General features: G+C 45.5%; 2 protein-coding genes across 3 annotated transcripts in view; one reads left to right on the top strand and one right to left on the bottom strand.

Moving 5' to 3' along the window:
* The window catches only part of SLC66A2 (solute carrier family 66 member 2), a 69,582-nt gene extending 57,990 nt beyond the window's left edge, over positions 1–11,592 (top strand). For both annotated transcript variants that reach the window (XM_074899768.1, XM_074899767.1), the window contains one exon: positions 8,400–11,592. In XM_074899768.1, coding sequence (XP_074755869.1) covers positions 8,400–8,607 — 208 coding nt within the window. In that variant the 3' untranslated portion in view covers positions 8,608–11,592. The remainder of the gene's footprint in view (positions 1–8,399) is intronic.
* A 3,007-nt stretch (positions 11,593–14,599) lies between these two features.
* KCNG2 (potassium voltage-gated channel modifier subfamily G member 2) overlaps positions 14,600–27,781 on the bottom strand; it is a 59,442-nt gene continuing 46,260 nt past the window's right edge. The window contains exon 3 of the mRNA XM_074899766.1: positions 14,600–16,989. Coding sequence (XP_074755867.1) covers positions 16,177–16,989 — 813 coding nt within the window. The 3' untranslated portion in view covers positions 14,600–16,176. The remainder of the gene's footprint in view (positions 16,990–27,781) is intronic.

Below are 27,781 nucleotides of genomic sequence, written 5' to 3'. Positions count from 1 at the left end.
CAAACAATCACTTTAACTGCATCTTTCTGGTTTGTTTTCTTGACAGTGTTCCAGGGAGAAATCCTCCATTTCATCTTTCCTCAGTGACGTGTATAGTCCTTGGAAATTACAGGAGCTTTCAGATAGTTTGCTTTTGTATTGCAGCCCTCTGTGGTATCCATTGCTCGTGGATGTGGCTTTAATTCAACTGCTTTACCTTGATTGCAGAAATCCAAAATGAATGTTGGATCTCTTGCTGCATGTTTCTCTTAACTCTTGCTAGTATTGCCAGGCTGGACAAATGACTCCCTCTGGAGATGGTCAGTGCTGCTCCAGCCTCAGAGGAATTGTTGAGAAGTGAGGTAAGGCACTCTCACTGAGGCAGAGCACGTAGGACGGGTGAACAGTTTCATGCTTGGAACCCCAGCTGGCTGTGCAGTTTTTAAAAACAAGATCTATACTTGCTCACACAGAAGGACCTGTTTTAGGGTATGCATGTTCAGTTTCCAGATTTTCAAACTTAAGACACTTTGGGTATCTGATTCCAATGTTTTCATCTTCTCTGTCTTTTTTTTTTCTTTTAATAAATTTTGGCAGGCTAAACAATTTGGTTAGCATCAGGAGAACTCCTTTTATGTTAAGCCGTATGGCTTTTTGTTATGAACAAATGCTCTATTTATTATTTTTTGTTTGTTTTGTGCGGTGTTAAAAATACTGTGGCATTTGGGTTTCATGTTTTCTGGTCTGTGTTTCACTGTTGAAGGCAGGCCAGCCTCTGATTGAAGTGCAGTGTTACGGATGCTTGCTGTCTTCCCTAAGTAGACTATTTTGGAGCTGCAAATGGGAGCTGAAAGTTTTCCAGAGTCAGGATGTTATAACTAAATCTGCTTTCTCTTCCAGAAATTTCCATGCAAATGGCTTGTGGGAGGTAACAGCTTAAAAGGTTGCAGGAGAGATAGCTTCTGTACCCTCTTCCTTGCTTTCCAAAACCAAATGCAGTGTTCAAAATACTCATGTTGTTTTGATGTGGACCTTATTCCTGAAGGGAATACTAGCTTGTCAGCTCTTAAATGGTTTTATTCTGCTTTTATATTCCCAGTCATTTAAACAACCATCACCATTTTTTAACATATATGAAAGCCAAGTGCTAATATATGAAGAAATGTCTGAAACTGTGACAATCTAAAAAGTCAGATCTTTGAATCTGGCATCACCTGTGTCTTGGCCATGATGTGGGGAAGTTGTGGTCAACTTCCACTGATTCTTGAACAAAAAAAGTCCAGGCTAATTCTCCTCTTTTTAGTTCCAGTTGCTTGAGATAGAAAGAAAAAAAACCCGCCAACTTTTGAAGTAGATAAAGATCAGTAAATTATACTAATTTTTCTGTTATTGAGAATAATTTAGGATTTTGAGTTCATTGCCTGTCTGAGCACAGTTAGCACTGAGTTTGTGACTGTAGCAGGGTGTAATTACATCAGGGCAACACGTATCTCCTGTTGCTATTTGTGCTGAGATGTCTGGTCAAACCACTAGAGAATTTCTCAACGGAAGTCACTGTGTAATGTCTGATTCTCTTTGTGTCTTCCAGCTTGCAGGGTATTTTTGGGTTTGTGTGTTAAGCTACAAACATGCAGAGTCATAACATTGATGTGAGAAAATCTACAGTGCAAATGGGAAGCAAGTACTGCCGTGTCTTTCTTCTTGTGTAGGTTTTGTTGTAAGTACCAGCCCGTGTTCTGCAGACTGCTGCTCTGCAGCTCTGCTAATGTGCTACTGTTTGTAAGTTATTCTGATGGATGGTTGCAACTAGTCTTAAAGACAGACTGACTGGTTTACCAGGGAGGAGGAAGAGGGGGCTTCACATTCTCATATTTTTTTATAAAATCCTTTTTTTGGTAGTGTTTCTTCTTTCAGATGAAGGAAGAAGGAAGGTGTAATGACCAAGAAGTGACTAATGTTGAACAGAGTGTGCAAAGACTCCAGTGGAAAATCAGAGATTTGAGACTGTTGCAGCCAGGTTTTGAGCAGAAGGAATGAAGATGCTGAAAAGCTTTGATTCAAGTAGCATTAGTCCTGCATAAGGGGGGGTTAAGCCTAAATATCTGGCTAATCTCATTGTTCTGTAAATTACTCAGCCTCTAGTACAGTTCCTCAAAGAGAAGCAACAAAGTTTTGTTTTTTTTTTTCTGAATGCAATTTACAAGGTCTTCCTATATGTGAATAATTTGAGGAGTATTCTGTAAAAACTATGGTTCATTGGCAGACTGCAGATACGGTGTACTAATAGGCTTTTTACCTCTAGTTGCTGTCACTTCAGAATAAATACACAATATACAAGGAACCTGAATGAAGCAAGTGGTTCCTTGAGAAAATTGAATGCTGTTTTCCAGTATGCCAGTTATTTATTCAGCAAGTGAAGATTGCTACAGTGTGTTTATGAAATCTACTATCAGTGGTAGAGAACAGCAGCACCGTAGGGCATTTTTAAATTACCATATTAAAAAAATAGCATTTAGCAACCCACCCCTAGTCTAGCATCTGAGCAGAAGCGGTGGTGTCTTTTTGAGAAATAATTCTAATGGCAGAATAAATAAGAGCTCTTTCAGATTTTAAGAACAAATACCAGCTTTTCCTCTTTGTGGTCAGTTGCAATTTACACAGACTTGACACTGACTGTTACTACATTAGCAACTCCTTGTAACAAGCTCAGCTGTAAGGAAGGAGCTTGCTTTTAGGAGGTTTGTTGTCATTGGATACTGCAGTACTGATTTACATTACTGGGAAGTGCTATTTTTACCGCAAGTCTGCTTCAAGCCTCCAGCAATACCAGCTATTTCAGCGCAGTTCCTGCCTCCTGCCCCTCCAGTTGGCATCTCTGTTGTCACACAACCAAATGCTGCCATTTGTTTATTTCTGCCTCCCCAAATTGCTTTGGGGCACTGCTTGCCCCTAACCTGCTCACTCATTTGTGCTAGGAGTAACTCTGCTGTTCTGCTGGACTGTATCCTCCATACCAACTAGGTGAGCATTTCCAGCCTTCCAACTCTCCCCAGCTTAGCTTTGGGCTTTTTCAGGAAAGACATCACTTTAGTTACTCCTAAATCCTGCTTTGCTGTGTAGCCAGTGCTGGGCAGAACAGCTTCGCTCACATGGCTTTGCAGATGTGAGGAGAAAATAGTGTGAAGTTGGTCTTTGTGAGACAGGTTAGGAAATTTCTGCAGCGTGCAGCTTCCTTGTGCTGTGCTGTCCAGTCTCAGGCAGGGCTGACGGTGGGCCCTGGCTGCCTCTTGCAGCAAAGCCTCATCTACATTAACAGCGCGGCGTTGCCTCTCGCACCGTGAAACCAAGGGCCAGATGTATGCCAGCGGGCTGCGGACTGCCAGCTGGTGGCATCTGGCACGTGGCATTGCAGAGGAGCAGAGCCACGCAGAGGGCTCATTCACCACCGCTGGCAGCCTGCATTGCAGCCACTGCTGCGTCCTGTGGCTCTCTGGGAGACTCACGCCTTTGCTGTGATCCCACAGATTTTCCATTATGTGGCATGCAGAGTCCTGCAGGGGAAGAAAGCTGAGACTAGAGGGTTGACCCTTTGATATATTGGTAGCTTGTTAAAAATGAGCCTTATGTGTCTTACGGAAGGGTCTGGAGCGTCATTCAGCAAATGGAGGTTACAGCAGAGCAGTGGAAGAAGGGCTTGGGTGTGCTCTCCCCTTTTTTCCTCTTCCTTCCCCACAACCAACGGAAAGCTCTATTTCTTTTGGGCAGTAAAACCCCCCTTTCTGCACAGAGACTGCTCTTTTCTCCTCCAGAGCAGGTAAGAGGCATCTATCCGCCCAAGATAGGTTGCTTGCTTTCTTTTCTAACCCAAAAGTAAGAATAAATACATGAATTACCTCTCTTCCCCAAGAAGAAGTGAAGCTGAGAAGCTGCAGGCAAAGCTGGCTTTTCTATCCGTATGGCATCCTGAAGTGACACAATAGCTGGAAGTAGGAGAGCAGTTGTGGTGTATCCATGCGATCAGTCACGCATAGTCATGTACGCACCGATGCGTTACTGTCAGCGGCATCTGCGTATGCAGTGAGGACAGGGCAAGTGCACAGCCCAAGTAAGGGGGGACACCATTGCTGCGGTACCTGAGGGTCTGGAAATTAGGACATGGCAGAAGCCATGCTGATGGTGTAAACTTCATTCAGCCCCTCTCCCAGCCTCCTGAAGCACAGGCCTCTGATGTGGTAGTGGGGGCAAGGGCCTCTCTGTTCCCCGCTGAGAAGCCACACAGTACTCAATGGGTTTCTCAGCAAGCTGAAACTTTCTGGCTGTGTGTGCAAATGGGTGCTGGTTGAGATAGGGGAGATGCGACAGCAGTTGTAGCATTTCCCCTCCCTAGGGAGGGCACTGGAGGAGTAAGACACGTATTTAATTGGAGAGGGTGCTGGGGGCATTCAGGGATGCTTGCAGACATCACAGCGATGAGGTGGGGGTCTTGGGCCAGTTCACACCTCTTCTGCTCATTCCCTAGCTTCACCCTTGCGGTGGATTGACCCTGGCTGGATTCCAGGTGCCCACCAAAGCCGCTCTATCACTCCCCTCAACTGGACAGGGAGAGAAAAAGTATAACAAAAGGCCCGTGGGTTGAGATAAGGACACGAGAGATCACTCACCAATTACCGTCATGGGCAAAACAGACTCAACTTCAGGAAATTAATTTATTTTATTGCCAGTCAAAATGAGAGTAGAATAATGAGAAATAAAACCAAATCTTAGAACACCTTCCCCCCACCCTTCCCTTCTTCCTAGGCTCAACTTTACTCTGGATTTCTCTACCTTCTCCCTCTGAGCAGCACAAAGATATGGGGAGTAGGAGTTGCAGTCAGTTTATCACGTGTTGTCTGCCACTCCTTCCTCTTTAGCAGGAAGACGCCTTACGCTCTTCCCCTGCTCCAGTGTGGGGTCCTTCCCACAGGAGACAGTCCTCCAGGAACTGCTTCAGCGTGGGTCCTTTCCATGTGTCCTTTCCACAGGGTATAGTCCTTCAGGAACAGACTGCTCCAGCGTGAGTCCCCCGCAGGGTCACAAGTCCTGCCAGCAAACCTGCTCCAGGGTGGGCTTCTCTCTCCATGAGGTCACAGGTCCTACCAGGAGCCTGCTCCAGTGCGGGCCTTCATCGGGGCTCATCCATCTGCTCTGGTCATCCATGTGTTGCAGGTGGATATTTGCTCCATCATTAACCTCTGTGGGCTGCAGGGGCACAGCCTGCCTCACCATGGAGGAATCTGCTCTGGTGCCTGGAGCACCTCCTCCCCCGCCTCCTTCACTGACCTTGGTGTCTCCAGAGGTGTTTCTGTCACATATTCTCACTCTTCTCTCCTTGCTGCTACTATTGTGCAGCAGTTTTTCTCCCCCTTCTTAAATATGTTGTACCAGAGGCGTGACCACCGTCGCTGATGGTCTCAGCTTTGATAAGTGGTGGGTCTGTCTTGGAGCTGGCTGGCATTTTGGCTCTGTCAGACATGGGGAAGCTTTCAGCAGCTCCTCACAGAAGCCACCCCTGTAGCTCCCCCCACTGCCAAAACCTTGCCACACAAACCCAATACAACCCTGAACACTGTTGTCCCAGGCTGTACTCCTCTGTCTGTCTACCCCAAATTCAGGTTGTTGTCAAGGACTTGTGTTGCAAGGTTCCAGTTCTCTTCCATTCCTGTCATTTCCTGTCCTGCTCCAGTCTCTTGCCCATTTCTCATCTGGCCGACCTCTCTGCTCCTCTGATGTCTCCTTGGCTTTCCTCTGGAGCTCTTCATTACCTCTGCTCGCTTCTTGAGGGACACTGTCCTAGTCTTCTTGCAAGCTGTTTTTGGTTACCCCATGTACCTTTAGGTCTGTGCTGGACATGCTCCTTTTGTCCAGTCCCAGCCTCTCCTCTGGAGAGCAGCTGGCAATCCCACAGTCACTGCTTTGCATTAACCCTAGGCTCTCAGTGCAGCTGCAGTACTAAGGTTTTGTGGAACATCAAATGTTTTGTGTATTTTTATTTTGCATTTTTATAGTACCTTGGTGATTTGCAGATTTTGTCTGCTGTTTTGTCCAAGTTACTGGACAGAGGAGGATGTGTATTTTTTGATTTGGTGACAGACTGGTGGTGTTAGCTCTTTAAACTATCCTTTACATGGTTTTAAATAATTTTGTTAAGGACAAGTTGAGATTTTCCTGTGTCATGTCCTAGTGAGAACCCAGGCATGATTCTGATTTCCTTGAGTGATGAACGAGCTGAAGAGTGGGACTCTGGAATGCACAAAGGTTACTGGGGCATGCACCAAGTTACCCAGCTGGTACTGCAGGTTGTTGAGTTCACAGGTGACTTCTTAGCAAAGCCCGGAATTGCTTTGGCAAACTCAGCACAGCACGTGACAGCTAGAGGTGTGCTTCTACCACTTGGCTCCTACTGCACTGCTGAACTTCACATGTCCGTAAGGTTTTCCCCAGTGATTATTCTTTCTTTGGGAGAGTAAGTTCTTTTGTAGGCTGTACATCTCCTGACAGTGTGTATTTTCTCATCCACATCCACACGGCACCATGCAATTGCTTTTAAAACCCAGCTAGCTTTCTCCATGGGGAATATGTGACAAATATTCTTTGCATGTAAAATTCCTATTTAGATATTTTGTGGCATCTCTGCACGGCCTTTCTGACAACAGTGAGCAGTTAGTTTGACCTGCCAGGTTTAGCATGTGCTTTTAGTGAGTTTCCCAGTCACCGTCAGGACAGATTCACAATTAAATTGTGATCAGCAAACACTGATAAGCTTAAAATCAGAGGAGGAGGAATATTGGCTGCCTGCAAACAAGGTGCCAGTTTTATTACCCTCAGAGTTTATCACCCTTCCTAATTAAAATCCCAAACAATCCCCACCACCGCCTAAATCTGTAAACCTCCCCTAAGTGTGATGTAAGGTGACTCGCTGTGATTGGAAACATGCACAAAGTAGGTGGTGCAGGCTGTTTGCACTGAGCACAAATGACGCTGTGGGTTTAGCAGTTGTTTTCCTTCTCTGATTATTTATTTACACTTTTAGAATGACCTTGGGTGGGGAATGACTGCTCACTCAATTCCATATCCTTGCTTGCACTTCCACACAGAGACTCTCTTTGGAAGATCCACAGGATTCTAGACCTGTTTTACACTCTCAGTCACGTAACATGAGTTACAAAAAGGCTCGTGTTCCCGTAGTGCGATGGGGTAGTATAATTTGATGCTCTTGGCCACCCTTCCTATATGGGGAAGGAGTGGGCTGCAGCATTTGGCTTGCAATAACATTGTGTACTGGTGTCCAAAATACAAATTGTGCTAGTTCCCTGCCTGAATGTTTGAGAAATGAACATTAAGTCCTACCCTGCTGCATGGTCCTGACTGCATTTGATGAATTGGAGTCAGTGCTGGCAAAACATAATTGCTCATAATTATGACAAATCATGCACAATGTTCATACTGTGAACTACAAAGCTTTTGTCCACTACTGCTTATCCAGCTGCGTAAAAAGCTCTCCTGTTAAAGTGCATGAAGCTCAGAAACAGCCTTCAGGATCTGGTTGTTCACATTTTGTTGAGGGCACTGAAAAAAATTTGGCCTGTTTAAAGAATTTGCTTCTAATCCCCAGAGTTTCTCCTCATGTCAGGGAGCAGGAGCTGGACTGCAGTACAGGGTATGGCTCAGCAGTACAGCAAGATGAAAGCAAGGATGGCTATTGAAAGGGAGTCTGAGCATTGCTCTTGATCTGTGTCCTTGATAAAAATCCCTAGTGATGTTCATCCTTCCAGTAACAGCTGCAGGCATGTCATTTCCCCTCTTTCTGTATTACTGGGCAATCTGTTTTTCTGGGGTTTTGGTTTTGCAATAAGAAATGGTTTCTTGTGTCTATCAGAAGTGGTTGTTTCAGCAGATGCTAAAAAAGTGTGCATGGATGAGAAAGCAGTCTATGTGTTAACTTCACCTTGTGTGAGCACAAAATCGCACGCACAAGAAGGAACTGCTGGGATGAATTGCCTTTGTTTTCTCTGCCCTAGATTCCTTTGGTTTATGGTCAGTGCTGTCAGCATGTGGCAGTGATGTTTACAGAGCACCACTGAGTCAAATATCCTAGATGGATATTTTAAAATGTTGGATACCTTCATAGCCACAGGCATTTGGAGCTGTAATTGCCAAGATAAGAGTGCTGCAGTGTGTGGGGTAAAGGACTTGATCCTTCCTTCGAAGTGCAGTGCTGCGTGTCTTGGCTTGGCATGCTGTCTGCCCTCATCAAGGGGAGTCCCAGCCCACTGTTGGGTATAAACTCTCACTGAAGTAGGTGGGATCCTCAGGCTTGGCAGGTCTAATCACAAGCCAAGTCCTTCTCAGTAAATACTCTTCCTTTCTTTTCTGTCTTTTAGTGTCAAGATGGTGCTGATGTGGACTAGTGGGGACACGTTCAAGACTGTTTACTTCATCTTGAATCAAGCCCCTTTCCAGTTCTCCATCTGTGGACTCCTGCAGGTTTTTGTGGACATCGCTATCCTGTTACAGGTTTACTTGTACAGCAGCTATCCTCAGAAGCCTGTGTCCCACACTGCACACCCAGCCAGCACCAAGGCCCTGTGAGGCGCTTAGCTGGACAGGTTGCAGGTCGACGGCGCTGCAGACTCAGCCAGGGCAGCTCCTCTTCTGCTTGTAAATACTCCCGTGTTGCTGAGTTGAAAGCAGAAATGAGGACAGGATTGAAAATCTGGCTGCGCTTCCAAACTGGGAGGTTTTATTTTAAATAACTTGCTCTCTCTGTTTTCAGACTTAGCTGTACAGAACTGTTTCTTGGTGGGGGGAGGGGCACTTTATTCTTGCATATGTACCTATGAGCCTTATCAATTCACAAATGTTTGTATATTTAATCACAAGGGCTGGATGGTTTGTGTTTTTAATGCTATTTAAAAATATTACACCACAGAAATTATAGGATATTTTGTCTGAAACTTTTACCTATTTATATAATATAAAGTCTGTATATTGGCAGGAAGTTTGTGGCATATGCTAGCACTCAGTATCTCCACGATGTAGGAAGAAGTATTGAAAAGCAAATGCAGGAGCTTCCTCTTTTAAGCAGGGTGTCTGGAGGGCAGGGAAGGTGAGGGGGGAGGCTCTGCAAAGAAGTGAGCAGGCAGAAATGAACCAGTCACACACCATGTAAAGCATCAGTGTGCTAAAGAGTGAATGGCAGGTGTTCACCCCTGCTGCGGGATCAGTGTGGCAGGCGGACACATCACGGAGATGATGACGGGGCTCTGAGTATGGATGGTCCTGGAGCCATGTTTAGAGCAGGCACAGGCAGTCGGGCGGTCAGACAGAAGGAGGCGCTAACAGGAGACTGCAGATTACTTAGGTATCGGGCTTTGGAACAGTGGGGTTTGGGAACAGCCCGCCCTGCACTCGCCCTGCACTCCCGAGCTGTGCACAGGACAGAGCTGGGCTGTAGGATGTTTTTCACAAACCAAGGGGCCGGCAGATGTGTGTTGCCAGTATTGCCAGGCAAGTACTTCTAGAGCCACAAAGGTAGAAGCAACTCCACTTCCGTTGCCTCAGAAGGAGAAGTGAAAAAGTTTGAGACAGAGAAAAAGCTGTATCCTACAGCGTAGGATTAACATCTGACAGCTTGATCTGTTGAGGCTGAGATTCATGTTCACGTTGTTTAATGCCAAGCAAGAACCAGTTTATGTTTTGGGGTGTTTCTTGCCCTGACCCAACAAGCAAGGAGTCCATGTTTTCCTTTTTCTGTTGCTTAAGATCTTATAGGCTCTTAGAAGAATCAGCAGTCTGTACTTAGACAGAGGGGCTGAGAAATCTGAAAGAGTGGAGAGTTTATTTATAAATGTAGATGTTGTCTATAATGGCTGTTTGCCAGCGTAGGTCAGGGTGCCCTTTCCGAGAACTGCACGTATCTGGCAGCTGCAGGTGCTGTGGACCCACAGCGGGCTGTGACCAAGCCCCTGGGCTTCTGCCAGTTGCCGTCATGGAACCACCCCGCTTAGTATGAGGCAGCCATAGAAGATGCTTGGTCCCAGGAACAGCCACGCCTGTGGTGCTTTCTTCTTCATGAGGCTCTCTCCCTGCTGCCGGGTGACCCTCATCTGACCACAGGCAAGGCGTTAGAGCTGGGACAGATTTTTGAGAATCGTTTTTTCTCCAAGATTAGCCCAAGAGCTTATGTTTTCTTACTGATGGCAGCAAGTCTGAGGTTTAATAACTACAGTGTGTAAATCAGATACTTCCTCTACTCTGTTTTATTTGGGAACCTCATGATTTGAGTCTGGACTGTCTTCATTGGTGGCAAACTGTCCTCTGGAGGGGGAAGTGTCAGCAGGCTGCAGCAGTGGTTGCATGGTGCTCAGTTGGGAATGTCCGTCGTAAGGCAGGGAAGGGCGGGCTGTCCCTGTGCTGCTTTACGGACTTGTGCCCCTCTTGCTCCCCAGGTAGCCCCAGGCTGACATCGGGGCTCCTGCTCCATGTGCCATTTGGTTTTGGAGCTGACGTGTTGGTGCCAGAGGGCCGAGGCCGAAACCTGTGGGCAGAAGTCCTGCCTGGGGCCAAGCTGTCCTGCTCTTTGGTCAGGGCACCACTGGAGGTGGAAGGAAGTGTGTCCTCAGGAAGTCCCTTCTGCCCCAGCAGATCCAGTCAGATCTGTGTGAGTAAAGCAGGGTTGAGGAGAGCTGCTCGTTCAGAGTGCTCTGCCTGGGCACTGACTTCACGCTCTTTGTTCAAGACCATACTCTTTTAGGCCTGAAGTGACCTTAAAAAGACGATGTACCCGGCATGGCAGACTATGAATGTTCTGTTCCTCCTTTTTTCTCCAATGTTCTGATTATGTTACAGGAACACCTGGGCTTTTGTCTTTTTAAATGGAAAACTCACTTAACAACTGGCTTCTCTGGTATGCTGCTTTAATGAGGATTGTATTTCTACTGTATGCAAACACTTTCTTGTGTGTTTTAATGGTCTGAGGGTTTTTTTTAATAACTTGTAATGATAAGATTTTTGTATATGGTGGTCTTTTTCTAATATTCTATGAAACCGGGGATATAAGAAATAAATGGCTCTTAAGAAATACACTTCTGTATGTTATAGCTTCACCTGGGAGTACACACTTTTGGCCACCTCATCAGCTTTGAACTATAGGTATTACTGAGGATAAAACAATTGTTGCTTTTTCCTTTTGGAACTCTTTCCTGGGCATATTCTTGAGACTGTCATCAGTACCCAAACCAGCGAGCTCTGCAGACCAGTCTCATTCACACCAGAGCTGCATATGCTGGAAGAGAAGCCAGTGAAACTGTCTGAAGTCATCTTCTGTATGTGGCATTTAGCAAGGTAGGACTCTTGGCCAGGAACTCTTGAACTTCATCTTGCAAGATACTTTAGGGACAAAATGTTACGGAACTTTGTGTTTGTTCTTTAATTTTCAGGAAGTATCTGTATCAATGATCACCTCAGAATAAGAGATAAGTTACTTTCAATACATCTCTTTGAATGTATGGCACATTTCACTGAGTTTATTTTCTCTGTCAGTTGCAATGTTTTTTAAAATAAAAATTACCTATTATGTATAAATTGCAGTGTTGCTTTGTTTTGGTGGGGCTGGCCCTAAAGGAAACAAGGGGGAGGGAGCCCCTTCAGTAAATGGGAGCCCTCACAGCTGCCTCTGGCTGGGGCAGGGCCCTTGTCCCGCTGCACCAGTGCTGGCCCTGGCCTCAGTGCTGGCCCTGGCCTCAGGGCAAAGGTCTCCCTGGGCCATGCCAGGGCAGGTAGTGCTCTGCCACGGCTCCACACAGACAGAGACTTCATGGGTAGATGTTTGGGTGCATGTATCTACATACGTAGGTAGATGCAACTGGCAACATGTTAAGACAAAGGGCAAAGCTCAAATTCGGCACTGGGTAGTAAAGCCAAAGTTGGCCCACAGATGCCGTTTGTTAAATTTGGTTGTGATGCTTAGCTTAGGCTTGAGTGACAAGAAGGCTTCAAGGACCTGACAGCTGTAGCTTTTGCTGTTGGTGGTTTTCTGTAACAGAAAGAAGATGTTAATGTGTAAGTCAACAATACACCAATAAATAAGCACACTGCCTTGGAAACCTGTGCCAACAGCAGCAAGGAAGAGACATGGACTAGAACAAAACAGGAGGCACACCCTGGAGCAGGGGCAGATCTCCCTGTAAACAGCCTTGTAAAGCAGCCAGGTCCCAAGCGGATGTCAGCTCAGCATCTGGAAATGCCCCAAAGGCAAACACAGACCTAGTACTTCAGAGCCCCATCCTGCCCCTTCTAGGTTCTGGTTTACATGGATTTGGTTCTTGTAGGTGCTGGCTTAGCTGTGCTGGGAGACCAAGGGGTTTTCTCGGCCTCAGGTGGGCCAGCAGAACCATGCTGGATTTCTCTACCCATTAGCACCTCCATCTGCCTCTTTCCTCTTCTGCCTCAAGGATTCATACTCCTCTAAAAGTGTGGCTTGTAGGCGCCAGGCCCTGTGAGAGCCACTGATACTTTGCCCCCGCGAAGCATCTGCTGTGAGGCTGCCACAGACTGCCTGTTCTGGCCTCATCAGTGTGAGATGGCAACCTCTGTCCAGCTTTTTGCTGAGGGGATGATACCAGTGTCATGTTTTTCTTACAATTAGTGCTTTTTCTTAATGGAGGTTGCTACGAGGTAGGAGATGGTTGTGTACATGTGCTGTATGAGCTGAAGGAGTGGTGTTTGACTTTGTGCCGTTCCCTCTAACTCTGTCCATTTACCGGTTACTGAATCCTCAGCTCTCAAACATAAGTTACAGTTTTCAGGTGATTATTGTTGCCAACTGCCAGAATTTGTATGTCCAGGCACACACGTGCTGCCACTGAGATGGCCATGTAAAAGAGCCAGCTTTGCTCACATGCATTGCAAGTCTCTGTCCCACAGGAGAGAGGAATTACTTTTTTATCCTTGGGACAAAACCGATGTGCTACAATCATGCAGTGCTAGATTGGGTTTCAAAGAAACAGGTATATAACTACCTGCTGGCACTGACATGCATGCAGACAGCTGTGTAGCACTTATTATAGTTAGAGATAAATGACCTTAAATCATGTACATGCTGTGTCAAATTAAAAAACAACCATGCACAACAAAACCGCTTCTCTAGCGGCTGGTCAAAAGTAATAAGCATCACCCATAACAACAGCTATGCTGGGTGAAACTTCTCTCCTCTGGGTATCTTTTATGTCTGGCAATGTGTGCATCACAACTTTATACAGCTTCCAAAAATAATTTGTTTAAAAGGTTCCTGGTTTATATTTGTTTCCTCATCTGTCATCTCAATAGATAAAATGAAACTTTATTAAAAGCCAGGCCTTGACTAACAGGCATAATGAGTGGGTTTTGTCACTTTATTAAAACTCTGTGCGTGCTGGAATTAATTATGTGCCTTTTGAAAAATATAAAGAACTTGCTATTGTAAGACAATAGCAACTTGATGGAGCACAGCAGTAATATGTGTGTCATCAGTCTGTTTTTCTACACAGCTGCTGAGCTGCAGTTAGCTGTCCTGGTGCTGTTTTTTTCATGCTGCGGGGCCAAAAGCAGCATTCATTCATGGTTATTTGCTAATGCGGCAAACATCAAACTTAACTCGGCAAGGACGTCTACTCCAACATGGCTCTTCTAAGCTATTGCTGCTGATCACTTGTGGGCCTCACCTCTTTGAGGAAACATGTTCTGCACCCTCTGTGCACACTCGTGGTGATCTCTGCATTCACACCAGAGATGTAGTGCTGGACAGCACCTGGTGTGCGTGAACCAAAGCACCATGCAAGGTGAACTTGTGGGTTCACCTGGTGAATCTGACGGGTCCCACCTGAAGACTGAGCACCCAAGTGCCACCATAAAATACACTGCTGCCCCTCCACACCAACTTTACCCACACACACTGCTCACTTTGCTGGTTTGCGTTTAGCCGGCTGCAAAGCTGTGTGCCTGACACCAGACATTAATAAGCCTTAGTGCAAGAAATGTCTACATCAGGGTTAAAAAAATAATAAAATTAAAGCCTCTCACGAGTCACAGCAACCCAGTGCTGGTATTGCTTTGCCAGAAGCGTGAGTCAGCCCAGGCACCAGGCACGAGCCCTTGGCCCTCCTTGCCCAGCACAAGGCACGGGTGCTCTCCCGGCGGTGGCGGGCTGTGAACAGCGGGCAGAGCCCTGGCGCGTGCGGCTGTGTTCAGTCTGCTTGTAGCTCAACACGGGTCGGGGTCTGGAGAGCCAGAGGCAGCCTGCGGGGTAGGGGGACTCGGTTTTGCGGTCTCCATCTCTTGCAGCCCTCACCAAGGAGCTGAGCTGTGTGTGTAATGCACCTGCTGCTCTGAGCTGCGTGACCTGGCCCAGTGGCCCCGCTTGCCACTTGGGGCAGTCTGGTCTGGCTGGGGCTGCAAAGGACTGGTATCGGGGCTGCTATGGGCCAGAGAGGGCCAGTGGCGTGGGACCCTGGCTGGAGCACTGGCACGCACGGATTCACATCAGCACGGCAAAATACTGCCCCTCCACCCCCCCACCCCACACCCAAATCATCAGAGACGAACATTCAGCACAAAGCTTCTAATTTTTATTAAAATAAAGTGTAACCTTATATTTTCCCTTGCTCCATTCCTATAAGGAATGGCTTAATATGGAAGGTTTGCTAATGTAGGATTGGTGTTGCAACATATGCTGAGGCAAAAAACCCCAAACCAGACAAATCTCATATTCAATACACCAGCTTTTGTTCCTTTACCAGCAGGAGGAGAATATGGAGGGCAATACTGCATGGCTTTAATACCAATGGGGGCGTAGGTACAAGTGGCGGTTGTGCTCCATTTCACCCCATCCCCTGATTGTGTCCCACCTGTAGGAGCACTGAGAGCCCCACACAGCCCACAGACTTGGACCAACAACACAGCTTCCCCGGGAGGAGGCTGGGGAGCTCATGGGGCTGGCATCAGTAAACAAACAGGCAGATGCCACCATATGAGTCATTTTCCATTTAAATTGACTTAAATCTTTGGAGACTTAGGAAGAAAGTCAGAACAATAATTCTCATTTTTAGATGACAGGATTGTCTTTTTCTTAGTAGGGTAGAAAAAAAAAAAAAAAAAGACTATTCCTGAATAGAGCACAGCTGCTACTCTGCAGCTCAGGCCAGAACCCACTGAAGGCGTCTCATTGACTCCACCAGGCTTGGACTACTCCTGTTTGCACATGACTGCAGTCAGTGCAGCCACCACCGCTGCGGAGGAGCATGCAGAGCTGGGCGTTGCTGCTGGTTTAACCTCACTCTCCCCTTCTTGGGCTGTGTGTAGTTCAGGTTTAGTCATCTGTTAAACACATTTTTTAACACATGAGAGATGGAAATAGTTAACAAAAAGTGGAGAAATGGCATGATTTGGAATGATATTTGTTATACTCAACCGTTAGCAAAGGAAAAAAAACAAGTTTACATTCAGTACCATAGTCAGAAAGATTGTCTATGTATATTTCTGTCATGGGGCTAATATACAAAGCTTAGGGTGGTAAATATGCATATTTACTAAATAATGCATACTGCACTAGCGCACGAGTTGGAGCTGGCAGCCCAGGCTGTGCTGCTGGATTTGTAAAACAGACAAAATCAAGGCCCTGGGAAAGCTGAAGGGATGTTTCTGCCCTTGTCTTGCCCTCAACCTTGGCTTGTCTGAGGTTTGTGTCCCTTGGCGGAGCTGCCAAAACAAACCCTGCCGTGCGTGGGGTGTCACAGCACAGGGAGCCCCTTCATTCAGCCCCTCGATACATGGAGTATCACCGAGCAGGGAGGAGGCTGGCTGCTCCGCTGCGCAGCACCCGGCACAGGCTGTGCTTCACGTTACATTCTCCTGGCTCACTACGTTCAGTGGCTGCTCCGTGGGGGTTGCTGAGAATATTTGTTCAATAGAAAAGCCCTACGAAAAGCGATGGAACAGAGCTGTACTTGGTTGTGTTTCTAGGGGCACTTTTCAGAGGGCCCTTAAGATCAAAAGTTGGTCTTTAGAGACAACGCTGTGTGTGTCTGCCCCTTGTTTATACAGTTCAGAAGGTTCTTGCAGAACTGACCCCCCTTGTCCACTGCTTCTTGTGCTGCCAACACATATGTCTTCGGCTGTTCAGAGTCAACAACTTCTCTTGGCTTCCTGGTCCACTGTGGGCTGATCCTGGGGCCCAGAAGCATCTGGTGGGAATGTGACACCAAGACCCTGTGTACTGTCTCCACTTGTGAGTTTGGTGCTCTCTTCTAGCTGGCGCATCTGCCTGCTTGCTGCTCGTTGCTGCTGCTCCTTCAGCTCACTGTAGGAACGGGAAAAGGTATGAAAGATGGATGTGACTGGGAAAGCCATCAGCAAAATCCCACTCAAGATACTGCTCAGGGCTACCACCTGTCCCGGGATGCTACGAGGCACCATGTCTCCGTAGCCAACAGTTGTCATGGAGATCACAGCCCACCAGTAACTGGTGGGGACGCTTGTGAATTCTTGCTTGGCTCCCAGTTCGCTCTCAGCCAAGTACACCAGCGGCGAGAAGAGGGCCATGGCGACGCAAAGGAAGAGCAGGAGGAGCCCGAACTCCCTGGTGCACCGGCGCACGGTGAGCCCCAGCGTCTGCAGCCCCAGCGAGTGCCGTGCCAACCTCATCACGTACAGGATGCGCAGAGCCCGCAGGAAGCGCAGCACCAGACCCACTCGTTCCAGGTACTTGTTCCCAGCTCCCCCGCTGGGCTTGCTGCTATTTTTCGTGGAGACCATATCCACAATGAGAGAGATATAGAAAGGCAAGATGGCCAGGATGTCGATGATGTTGAGCGGGGTTTTCAGGAAAGCACACTTGTTCTCTGCCTGGATGGATCGCAGCAGGAACTCAAATGAAAACCATGCCACGCACACCGTTTCCAGCACAAAGATGTCATAGCACTTCTGTGAGCATTCGCCCTGGGGAGAAGAGGAGCAAGGAACACAGAAAAGGGGAAAGAAAAAAGATTTAGCCAGGGAACGAACCAAAGAATCAGAAAGTGGCAGTTGTTAAAGGAAAGCACCACGTGAACTCGATATGAACTGTGAGGTACCAAAGTAAAATCATCGCTGCTAAGAGGAGCTGGAATGGCTAACTAAAACCAGAGCTACTAGCTACATGTTTGGCTGCAAGACAGGTCAACGATGCTTGGGAGTATCCCGAGGCTGCCAAGAATTTGGAGTGATGGTATCAGCTGTCGGCCAGACAGTCCACTGCTGAAAGGCCAGTGGCTCACACCTCATTTCTAACCAAGCCTTTAACACCCTTTAGAAAGGATTAGTACAGGATTCACGGATTTTAATAAATGGGTCATCCCTCCCTCCCTTCCTGATCAATAATAAATTGCTTATAAATGGCTCATAAACACCTCCAGCATTTTATATTATGTGCTTGGAGCCATCTATAATCTATTAATCACAGAGGATTTTTTATATTGCGGTGATCATTTATTAACACACTAGCCCTGCAGTCAAAAGCTTATATAAAATACCAATAAATGTAGGTATTTCTAAAAAAAAAGTACCACAAGAATAGAGGGAGAGTCTGGAGAGATAAGCATTTTTAACCACCTCACCTGTAACAACTGATGACCACAATGCCTTCCCCAAGCTTTCTGAGGCACTGGAAGAGGTGCTCTTCCCTGTAGGCTCACTTTGTGGAAAATAAAGAGAACTCTGGTTCTTTCTTTAGTTACAGTGCCTGTAAACAAGCCAGCCTTGGCTCATTGGAACAGCAATAAACAATAAGGCTGGTGATGGCTGCTCTTTGATTGTTAATTCAACAGCACAAATACTATGGCAATTCTCTGCTACATCACTGTTTGTAATTCCAGCTGAATAATAATCAGTTTCTCTAAATAAACAGATTTTGATGTGGACAATTATAGGGCTACTGCTGTTTCCTCTGAAAATGCTCATATAGAAGTGTTAATGCTCTGAAGGCTTTGAGCAGAAGGCAAGTGTATATTTACTTAAGAGAAGTGTATATTTATTCGGTGAGCCAGTTTGAACAGTTCCTGAAAACTCTTGTAAGCATATGTAGGAGTCTATCCATGCCAGTGGGGTGTATGACTCCCACCGAATGCAACAGGCATTAGGTACCAATGCAAAACATCATTTTGGTCACCTATGCTAAATTACAGCAATAAAGTATCACTCAAGAGTTGAGAGGCTGTGTGAAGCTGGTCCCCATTTCACCACTGGAGAAACTGAAAACCTGGCACATCTATAAACAGGTCTGCCCACACACTCACCACAGGTGTCTTTTGCTAGGCAGAGCAGAGGGAATTTTTACTGCACAGCATCACATCCTAACTTCATCCCTCTCTAAGTGTTTATGCACAGGTTTTTGCCTGTTGTAAAAGAAAACAGCAAAGGAATGGTGAGACTTTTGCCCTCTTCGCTCGCTACAGTGTTCCTCAAAATGTCAGGGAGTGACTGGATACACATTTAAAGGGCTGCTGCACTGCTGGCAGCAAAAGTGGTGTCATCACATTGAGTATAAGGCCTTGTGCTACCTCAACATGATAACCAAAATGCCGAGGCACCCTTCCCATTTCACGCTTAAGAAGAGGTTGAGACAATGACTGAAGAGATGTCAATAGGAAAAAAATGTGAGAAGGAATCCTCAGAGCAGGTGTTTATGGTCCTTGTATTAAATACAATGAAAGCTTGTAGTGCCTTGTATTTGTAGAATTTTTTTTTGTATTCCACTTTCAATAGGCATATGATGTACCTCCCACTGTTTCCCAGGGGGTCATGCTGATGATACAGAGAGAAAAATTACTTGTTCCATTGAAACTGCTGTCAAGATTTTAAACATATTGCAGGGGGGAAGGATAATCTTGTTTTACTAGTGTAGTAGCTCAGATAGCCTGTCTTTAACTTTCTAATTTTGATAGGTTTGTGAAGACTAGAAGGAGCTTAATTTATATCTGCCTCACTGAACTGATATGGGCATAAATAAGTATTTTTGTCATGGTCATAACACATAGGACAAACATTTTGGATTTTTGGGGCTTCGCTCCTACCACAGCATAATTTAAGCTATCAAGCTCTCCCATCAGATACACAACCGAGATGCTTTCACACCACCGCACAAATCTGGCTCTCTGGGTCAGAGACAAAGCTCACAAAGTCAGTGGAAGGACTCTGCCTGTGCCACTGTAACTTCTCACTTTATTTCCAAGAAACCAGCTGCCAGACTGATATTGTCCCAGAGCCCTGCTGTCTGGGAATCTCTCACCAGGATATGCTTCATCTCACACCTAAGGGCAATGGTTGCAGGTGATTGGCAGCTCCTGATACTATCCTTGCACATGCACAAAGGAATCAAGATGAGACATTAGGAAGACAACCCACAGAAGAATAGCTATGGCTTGAGCAAAGCAGCAGCAACGGCAAGAAGGAAAAACCCCCAATGTGGAAAATTTCTCTCTCTGAAAGGTACATCGCTTACTTGGACCACCATGTATGGAAACTAAGACGTAGCTTGCCTTAAGGGACCTATCTGGCAAGAAGCATTCTGGATTCTGATGTGCATGTATATAATTTTTCTGCCACTAGAAGTTTAAGGAAAGTCAGTGAAGCCTGTGGAGAATTTACCCTTGGAAAAGACCTACAAAGACGTTAACGTGTTTAATAGCTAATTTGGCACCAAATTTTCCCAGTGCTCTCCATTTGGTGCATAAGGAAAGGAAACGCTCCAAAGTCCTTCTGCGTAAGTTTTGGTGTGAGAGCAAACAGGAGTGAAAATTGTTCCTCATTAACGGACTACCAGTGGAGATGACTTTCAGAAGACTCTATCTGCCCTCCCACACTCTGACATTATTTATCCTGTGTAGGTTCACAAACCTACAGCTTTGCTATTTATGTCTCCAATCTTCCTGCACAACTACATCAAAAATGCAGGCACAGGAGCAGCCTGATAACCCTTGCTCAGCTGAGCATGAGAGGCTTGGTGGTCTCTGAAGCTCAGGTCATCCAACACAGCGGAACCAAGCTGGCATCTTTGCCTACGAAACGAAGAGCTGAAATGTGCTCCATCCAGAGCTGATGTTGGGCTCTGGCTTTTCTCTGCTCTTCCCACTATCCACAGCTGACAGCTAACATTGCGAATGCCGAAATGTTTACTTTCAGTAGAGTGGAGCGATAATGCTCTGCAACACAGACTTCATTTTAATGGGATGAAACAATCCCCTCTTTTAGCTAATGCGTAATTATCTTCAGCAAAGTGCTAGTCTTTCTCAGTATCGTTATTAACCTATTGCAATCTGAACAAGCCAGGCTCTGTCCGAAGGCTGTCCTGAGAAGAAGAGGGTCTGAACAGGCTTTTAGAAAACAGACCCATGTGTCAATTAACCTGCCAGAAGCCTTTTTTTCACTAATTAAATGTCTTCCTGTCCCCTGGACCATGTCTCAATATTATCTAGGTATGACCTATTATTATCCTCACATGAAATCAAAAACAGGAACAGCAAAAACGTGTTTCATGCCCTTTGCATTTTGTTTCTTTCAGCTGCAGCTGTTTTTCCTTGCAGTTTTTTCTCCTTGATTGCAGCATTGTAAAAAAAAAAAAAAAAAGGCAATTCTTCTCTTTCTAAAACTTTTAACAATGTATTCCAGTCCAACCGGATGCTGTAACTCTGCTTGGGTTTTGAGGTTTTTTCCATTCAAGAAAACAAAACAAAAATGTGCAGAAAGATACACACAGAGATGGAAAAAAACGATCAAGAATTAATCAGCCTTCGGAATATGAGAAAAACAAGTCCTAACAGAATAGGATAGCATCCTGCCCAAAATAGGTCTGCACCAAATCTGTATGTTCTCAAAAAGATCAAGCTATTCCAATTCATAACATGCACATTACATACAGGCCACAAACATGTACATTAACAACTACGTGCTGCTTTTTACTTTTTGTAAGGAAAAGAGTTAGCTCTCATATTAACTAACCAGATTTCTTCATCTTGTAATCTAATGGATAAATTTCGATGATTACATTTTTTTATCTAGCTTCATGAAACTGGGTCACATGAAAACTTTAAAAAATTTTTCATAACAATTTGATACTTTTTTGTCTTTTTGAGCTCTAAACAATAAATAGTATGAATGGCAATCACCAAATACACTCCCATTGCACTTTTTTAGTATTAAAAAATATTAAATTATTTTTTTCTTTAATGTGCATATAATCATTCCATTAAATATACAATATGTTAGGCTTCTGATTACAAAAAGCAGTGGTATAATGAAAATATATAGAAACAGTTGTTCTTTACAAGATATATGTGTTTATTTATGTGTGTACGTGTGTTTCTTTCAAACAGCAGGTAGATTTTTTTTTCCTGTGCGGAAATTACTTGAATATGGGTAAGTATCTGCAGTTGCACAGGACTTGGGGCCATATACTAATGCCAGCTCAGGGCACAAGAAAAGAAGGAAGGTCTCAGTGAGTAATTCTATGCAGTCAAATTAAAGTGAGTCTCCTTCATGAGGTTTTATAGAAATTTGTTGTCATAAAGCCAACCGCAGTATCTTTCTTCTGGAGAAACATTTTCTTTGCCAAAGGAACCTTTGGCAAAAGGAAAATTACAAAAAGATGAGCTGGTGTCACTGGAGTTCAAATTCAGCTGTACTCACTGCTCTGTATGGTCTGTCTAAAAATTGCAGGCATCTTTCAGAAACGCTTTGGTTTGGCTTGCAGGGTCCCTTTCACTGGTACTTTCCTGCACCATGCCTCAGAAAATTCTCCACTGTGTGTTGTGTGACTTCTCGACCTTGTCTTTGTCTTCTGGTCTCCTGAGAAGAAATTCTGAGTCTCCTCTAGACTCTTGCAGGCTTTGATGCCATCTGCCTCCTCTGGCATTAGAAGATGTCAAAAGCCAGATCACCTCTAACCACCCCAGTTCTTGTGTTGCTTTGCTTTGCACACACGTTTTTGTATGGTCAGCAGCTCCACAGTACTTTCAAGGAAGAAAGTTCAGTGCCATCCACTTCCCCCCTATAGTGAAGATTTCCCTCCCTGTCAAATGTATACATTAAGATAAAAAAACCCCAAACATGAGACACGTTGCATACAAAAATACTTACATAAGCTAATTTTTGTTCTCTTCCCCTTGCCCCTTGTTACGTGAGCCTTTTGGGTCATGTATTTCAAGATTTTCCTGTGCACATCAGATCAAATTCTTTTTTAACAATGTGGAACTTGAATTTCTGATGTAACCGAGGTCTCAGCACCAGAGAAGAACCTTAAGGGACCTGCAGACAAAGTCCCTGAGGCTGCTATGCCTGCAGCACGGCTGCTGTGCTGCGGCAAACAGGCCAGTCCCCAGCCCAGTGACTTAGGCTCCCCTTGGATTTGTGTGTGATGTTGAGCTTGAGCCGCCTTGTTTCAATGAACGTCTGCAGGGAGAGTCTGAGGACAGGCCCCCCCCCCCCCCCCCCCCCCCCCCCAGTTATTCAGCAGCCCAACACCTGGAGCACTTGCCCAGCTCAGGAGATGCCCAGCTCCTGCTCCTCTGCCAGCCCAGCCTGCAGTGCCGGGTGCTGGGTCACCACCATCTCTCATCCCAGCTATTGCCCTGAAATAAAGAAGCCTTCCCTGAGAATAATTCCAGCAAAACAACAACATTCCCAGAAACGTGCCTCCCCAACAAAACCCAAAGATTTTGCTCACACTGGCACTTTCTGATGAAAAGCAATTTTCTGATGAAAAGCGATTTTCTGATGAAAAGTGATTTTCTGATGGAAGCATCCAGCTAATTTTCACAGTAAGGATGAATGCATGCCTCTTGCAAAGTGACCCACTGTCGGAAGGGCAGCATCACACCCTGCCCTCAGGCGTGGGCACAGGCACACTCCCCTCGCCACTGACCACCTACGGACTCGGTGATTGTAATTCAGTACATCTGCCATTAAAGCTAGGGTCAGGCAGCCAGCCTGCTCATGAGTATTTCTTGTGCTCCTGAGCAAAGATGATTCAGCTACTGCACAGTCTGTCCTCAAAGCCGGCTGGCTGTGAATTCAAAGTAATGGTTTCTGTTTTGAAAGTCACCAAGGGGCCATGAAAGAGCCCTCTGCTTCTTGCTAACACACTTTGATCGGTAACTAGAGCTTAGTTTGTATTTCATCTTCAGCCCAGCCGTTAGGAAAGGTAACCAGAGTGCCTTCAGTGGGAAGGGCTGTCACTAACAGTTTGCAGTCATATTATGGACGCGTGATAGCTCTTGTACAATTGTTCCTGTACAACTTGCCTTTGTTGAAGAGAAAGGGCAAGGAGGTGGGCAGGAGCTATACCTACTTTAGACTTAGCTCACTGGATTTACTTTGATCTGGAGAAAGCACAGCCCCAAATCACCACTTTTCAAAACCCCTCAGCTCATCATTTTTATCCTGTCAGTGAAGCTGCAAATAAACATGGAATATCAACAGGAAGAAGGGAGGTGCCAAAAGGCTATGGCAACTGCTAGAAGGTACCTTCAGAGTGTGCTAAAACTGCTACAGTTGCAGTCCTGTAACCAAGGGGTGACTGAGATACAGCTACCTGTATGAGCCTTGCATTCTTGTCTCAAATTGCTGTTCTGACATGCAACTACAAAGCCAAATGGCTATGTTCATTCAAAGTTCAGAAACGGGCCTGGGAGTCAATGAGAGGGAAGAGAAGATCATGTGTGTGAGGAGTTTACCCATGCGCTGTGGTGGTCTATGACCACCCTTGCAGACGAAACAGGCGGGAGACACAGATGGCAGTCATGATCTGGGAGGCTGCCGAGGGAACCACCTCTGTTTCCTTCAGTTACTCTGCCCGATCCACAAGCAGCTTGCTGGTTTGGGCCATCTCAGTCCCAGACTGCACGACCAAAATTAAATACTGTAGGTAGGACTTGGGTTTCTAAGCCATAAATATTGAGCCTTGAGACCTGTTTAGCTGTCACCTTTTCCCCTGCAAATGCCGTAGATGTCTTAACAGCTGTACTCTAACTGCATGGGTTTGGCATATACATCTGAATTGTGAAGAAAGACAGACACAGGGGATTCGGTCACCTACCTACCAGGCATGACTGCTGTTGTGTTCCTAAAGCTGACTTCCATTTTCCTGCCTCCTTCACTTACTGTCCCTGCCACATGCAGATATATTCTACAGTGCACTTTCCTGCTTCTTTTTGCCTCAGTAGAGTTGGTGGGAAGAAGGAAAAGCAGGTAAGTAGTACTACAAATGCACAAAATGCCTTCTCATGAATAACTTCTCAACCAGCATTTCTCACACCTGCATCCACTTTTTGCGTACTTCTCCAAAAGCAACAGTATTTGTTAGAGGGAAAGGAAGTTATCTGGCTCTACTTTACAGAAAGCAACCGAAAACTAAAATCTGCAAAAAGGAAGAAATATAAAGAAAACCAGACCATAAATACCTATGAAACTTGCCGGGTTTTCAGATGCCTATCAATCAGGAACAGCACAGTACCTCACCCAGAGAGGCTAGAGGGGATGTAAAGATATCTAACGTCTTAAAACTGAGTCTGTGACTGTGGCTGGGAGCAGCTTGAGGGAACAGTATGTACTTCAGCAGCCAGCTGCTACTATCTCCTAGTTTGATCATACCACACACCAGGACAGAGAGGCTATACTGTATCTTAAGGAGGAGCAATGTACCCTGGGTAGTATTTTCTTTGAGGATATTCTCCATTCTCATTGACAAGACTGTTCCATTCTCATTGACTAGTGACCTCCTCATAGGCTAGTATTCCCTTCGCTTTCTATTTCTTTGGTTTTGTCGTGTTTGTATTCTGCTTCACTACAGTGAGTACACACAGCTTCTCACAACCTGCAGTTTTCATCCTTGAAACAAGCCTTGACACCAGTTCCTTCTTGCTTACCCAATACACACATGCAAAACAACCAACACTCGTATTTTGAGCTCGCTGACAGGTCCCAATATATAAGCAAAGGGTCTGATTTGTTCAAGAATCACCCATGTTTAACAAGTATGATTCAAACTGGAATGAGCTGGGAGAATAACCCAAGGTTACTTGGATAAGAAAACCTATCTTAAAAACAGACAATTAAATGCATTTGACATGTATACCCTCATCAAATGAAGGCAGAGAAAAGACGTTTGCTGTCTATAAATATAGACAAGGAGATGAAGAGAAGCACTGTTTAATGGTGTGATCAAATGTTCTCATTCAGGTCTATCTGGACCTGGTGAAAGTTCTGCTATCTCCATCTACTACCTGTCTGCTTACAATCCGCAGCTCAGCACACAGAATGGGACATATGATCATTCTGTACTCCAGTGCAAAGTCAAATAGGACAACTCCCTGGTTGGTTATGCTGTTGGTTACAGCTGACTTTGTTCAGGAGTGGCTGGGAAGGGCAACACCAGCAATGGCAAACAGCAAGTGAGGTAGGAGGAGAGGGACCTAACATGTTCAGTTTGCACTAGCTATTTGCTTTCAGAATCTGGATTCTAGAAGATACATGAGGTTCCAAAAGAGCCCCTCTGCAAGAGCAGGAAAGGCCAGAGACCTCTTAAGATGGAGCTTCTCATTCTGGAAATGGTGGTGTGATGTGGTACCCATGACAACAGGGGACAGCACTCACCTCAGAGGACCCCTCTAAGTCCTAACTGCCCATAATATTCAACTAGCAACGGAAATGATGTTCTGCTGGAGCTGGGCCTAAGGGGGTCTGAGATCCCTATCTGGCTTGTCTACACCTTTCATCTGTGCATGTGTGTAAGACATAAGTAGGCTAATAATAATTAAAATTACAGCCTATATGTAAAAGAGTATGTTTACTGCCATTATATTTGGAATATTGTATTTGGGACTCATCAACTCCCATGGCATTTGAGGCAGGATTTCACAGGCCACTGCCCATATGGCTTGCTTTCTGGCAGCTTTGCCCTGCAGCAGACTCCCTCTGTGGGAAACACCCACGGGTGGCAGAGGCATCCAGATGTGTCCACAGCTCCCACACAGCCTGCTGTGCTTGGACCAGGCACGACCTGCACAGCCTGACCTCGGGGGGCTGCTCAGTACAGAGGATTTGTTTATCAGTCACCGCCACAGACAGAGGCAGTCACGCAGAAAAAAAGGATGATTTCACCAAGCAATGGTGTCCAAAGAACAGCTTCACTTTAGAAACACTGATGTTCTTAGTGTTTCTGAGTAAAAGTTACCTTGGCATTTTCTATTTCCAGATTTCCAGAATGTTCTTCTTGGTTCTGGCCCACTTTTTCACTGAAATTGAAAGTAAAAAAACGCCAAGAGATAATTAAGCACCAGAAGCCTCCTTGCTGACAAGTGTCCCCCTCTCCCCCTGATTTCACAGGAACTAGAAATCTTCCTCTTCAGCCCACTCTCTTTTCTAGCTCTGATAGAGGTATCATATACCCTGAAGCTTGGAAACTACAATGTTTTTTTTAAAAATCCATTCTCTGTAAACATAAGCAAACACTTCATCCTGAGCTTTTTACATGAAGAAGCCCAGTTACCTCAAAAATTAGCAAGTCTCCTGACTTCTGGAAAATAATCCTAGCTTGTATTTTCTATCCTAGCGCTCTGAAAACAAGACAGACTCAGTTCTTGCTTGAAAAAACTTGAGCAATGGCACTTGGCACTTACAGCACACCTGCTTCTAATAAACATGGCAGGACTACAAAAATAAAGATGGAGGTTATCTCCTGTAAGTGGCAACGTAAATCAAAACACCACAGAACCAGAGCAGAGCTGAGTCCTTGCCAAGGGCACTCATGTGCAGTTCAAACAGTTTTCCCGGGGAGCGACAACACTTGCCTCTGAAAGGACCAGCCCAAGGGAGACAGGGCTGTGTTATAAACCAGTGGCATTCCCAACGCTTTCACACCTACCCGACACATGGGAAGAGATAGTGCTGTGGTGGACTCCTGGCTATGCCCAGAGATATGTGGAGGTACACAGTGTCTAGAACTGTGGTCTTCCTGAATTCAGCGTCCACTTTTCTTCTCCTCCTCAAGCTAGTCTCGCACTAATAAAGAATCTCAGTCTTCTTTTCTCTCACACTTACTAATTGTATTAAAAAGAACAACTTAATAGCATTTTAAAGTGTTTTTCCCTCTCATTTCCTCCAGTTTTCCCCTTCTTTCAATCCCTGTTTCAGAAGCTCTTCTCCTCCTGCATTCTACTCACTGCTGGTTCTATTTCACTGACCCACATTAGTGTTAATGGTGCCTGCAACACTGTAACCCCCTATAAAACTTGGGGGTGCCTGTTTTTTCTCTTGGAGGAAAGGAGGACAGAGTCAAGCTTAGTCTTTTCCTCTTACATTTTTTTCCATGCCCTTTTTTTTCCCCCTCTCTTTCCCTTTATTTTATTATCTGAAAGGAAGCGAAGGATTTGCCTGTTGCCTGTGGATAGATTTGCTCTCCTGCTGGTAGTGGCTCAGTCACAGCTGGCAGCCTGCTACCACATTGCCCGTACACGGAAATCCTCAAAGCTGTACTCCTGCACTTGCAAAGTGGATGAATTTTTGCAAGGTAGATGTGACCACTGCAAAACCCTGTACTCTCTCATATTCTCTCTTTGCTGCTCAAGGCAACAGTAACTGTTTCCTGTGACAGAATATAAGAACTGCATGACTTAAGTTAGCCAATTATTTTTACGGTGTATGAAGGCAACTAGCTGTGGACTGGGAGAAAATATCCACCTTCTGCCTACAGACACTCAGT

This window comes from Athene noctua, chromosome 2, assembly GCF_965140245.1.
Source record: "Athene noctua chromosome 2, bAthNoc1.hap1.1, whole genome shotgun sequence".
Taxonomy (NCBI): Eukaryota; Metazoa; Chordata; class Aves; order Strigiformes; family Strigidae; genus Athene; species Athene noctua.
This window is presented reverse-complemented; position numbering and strand designations above follow the sequence as displayed.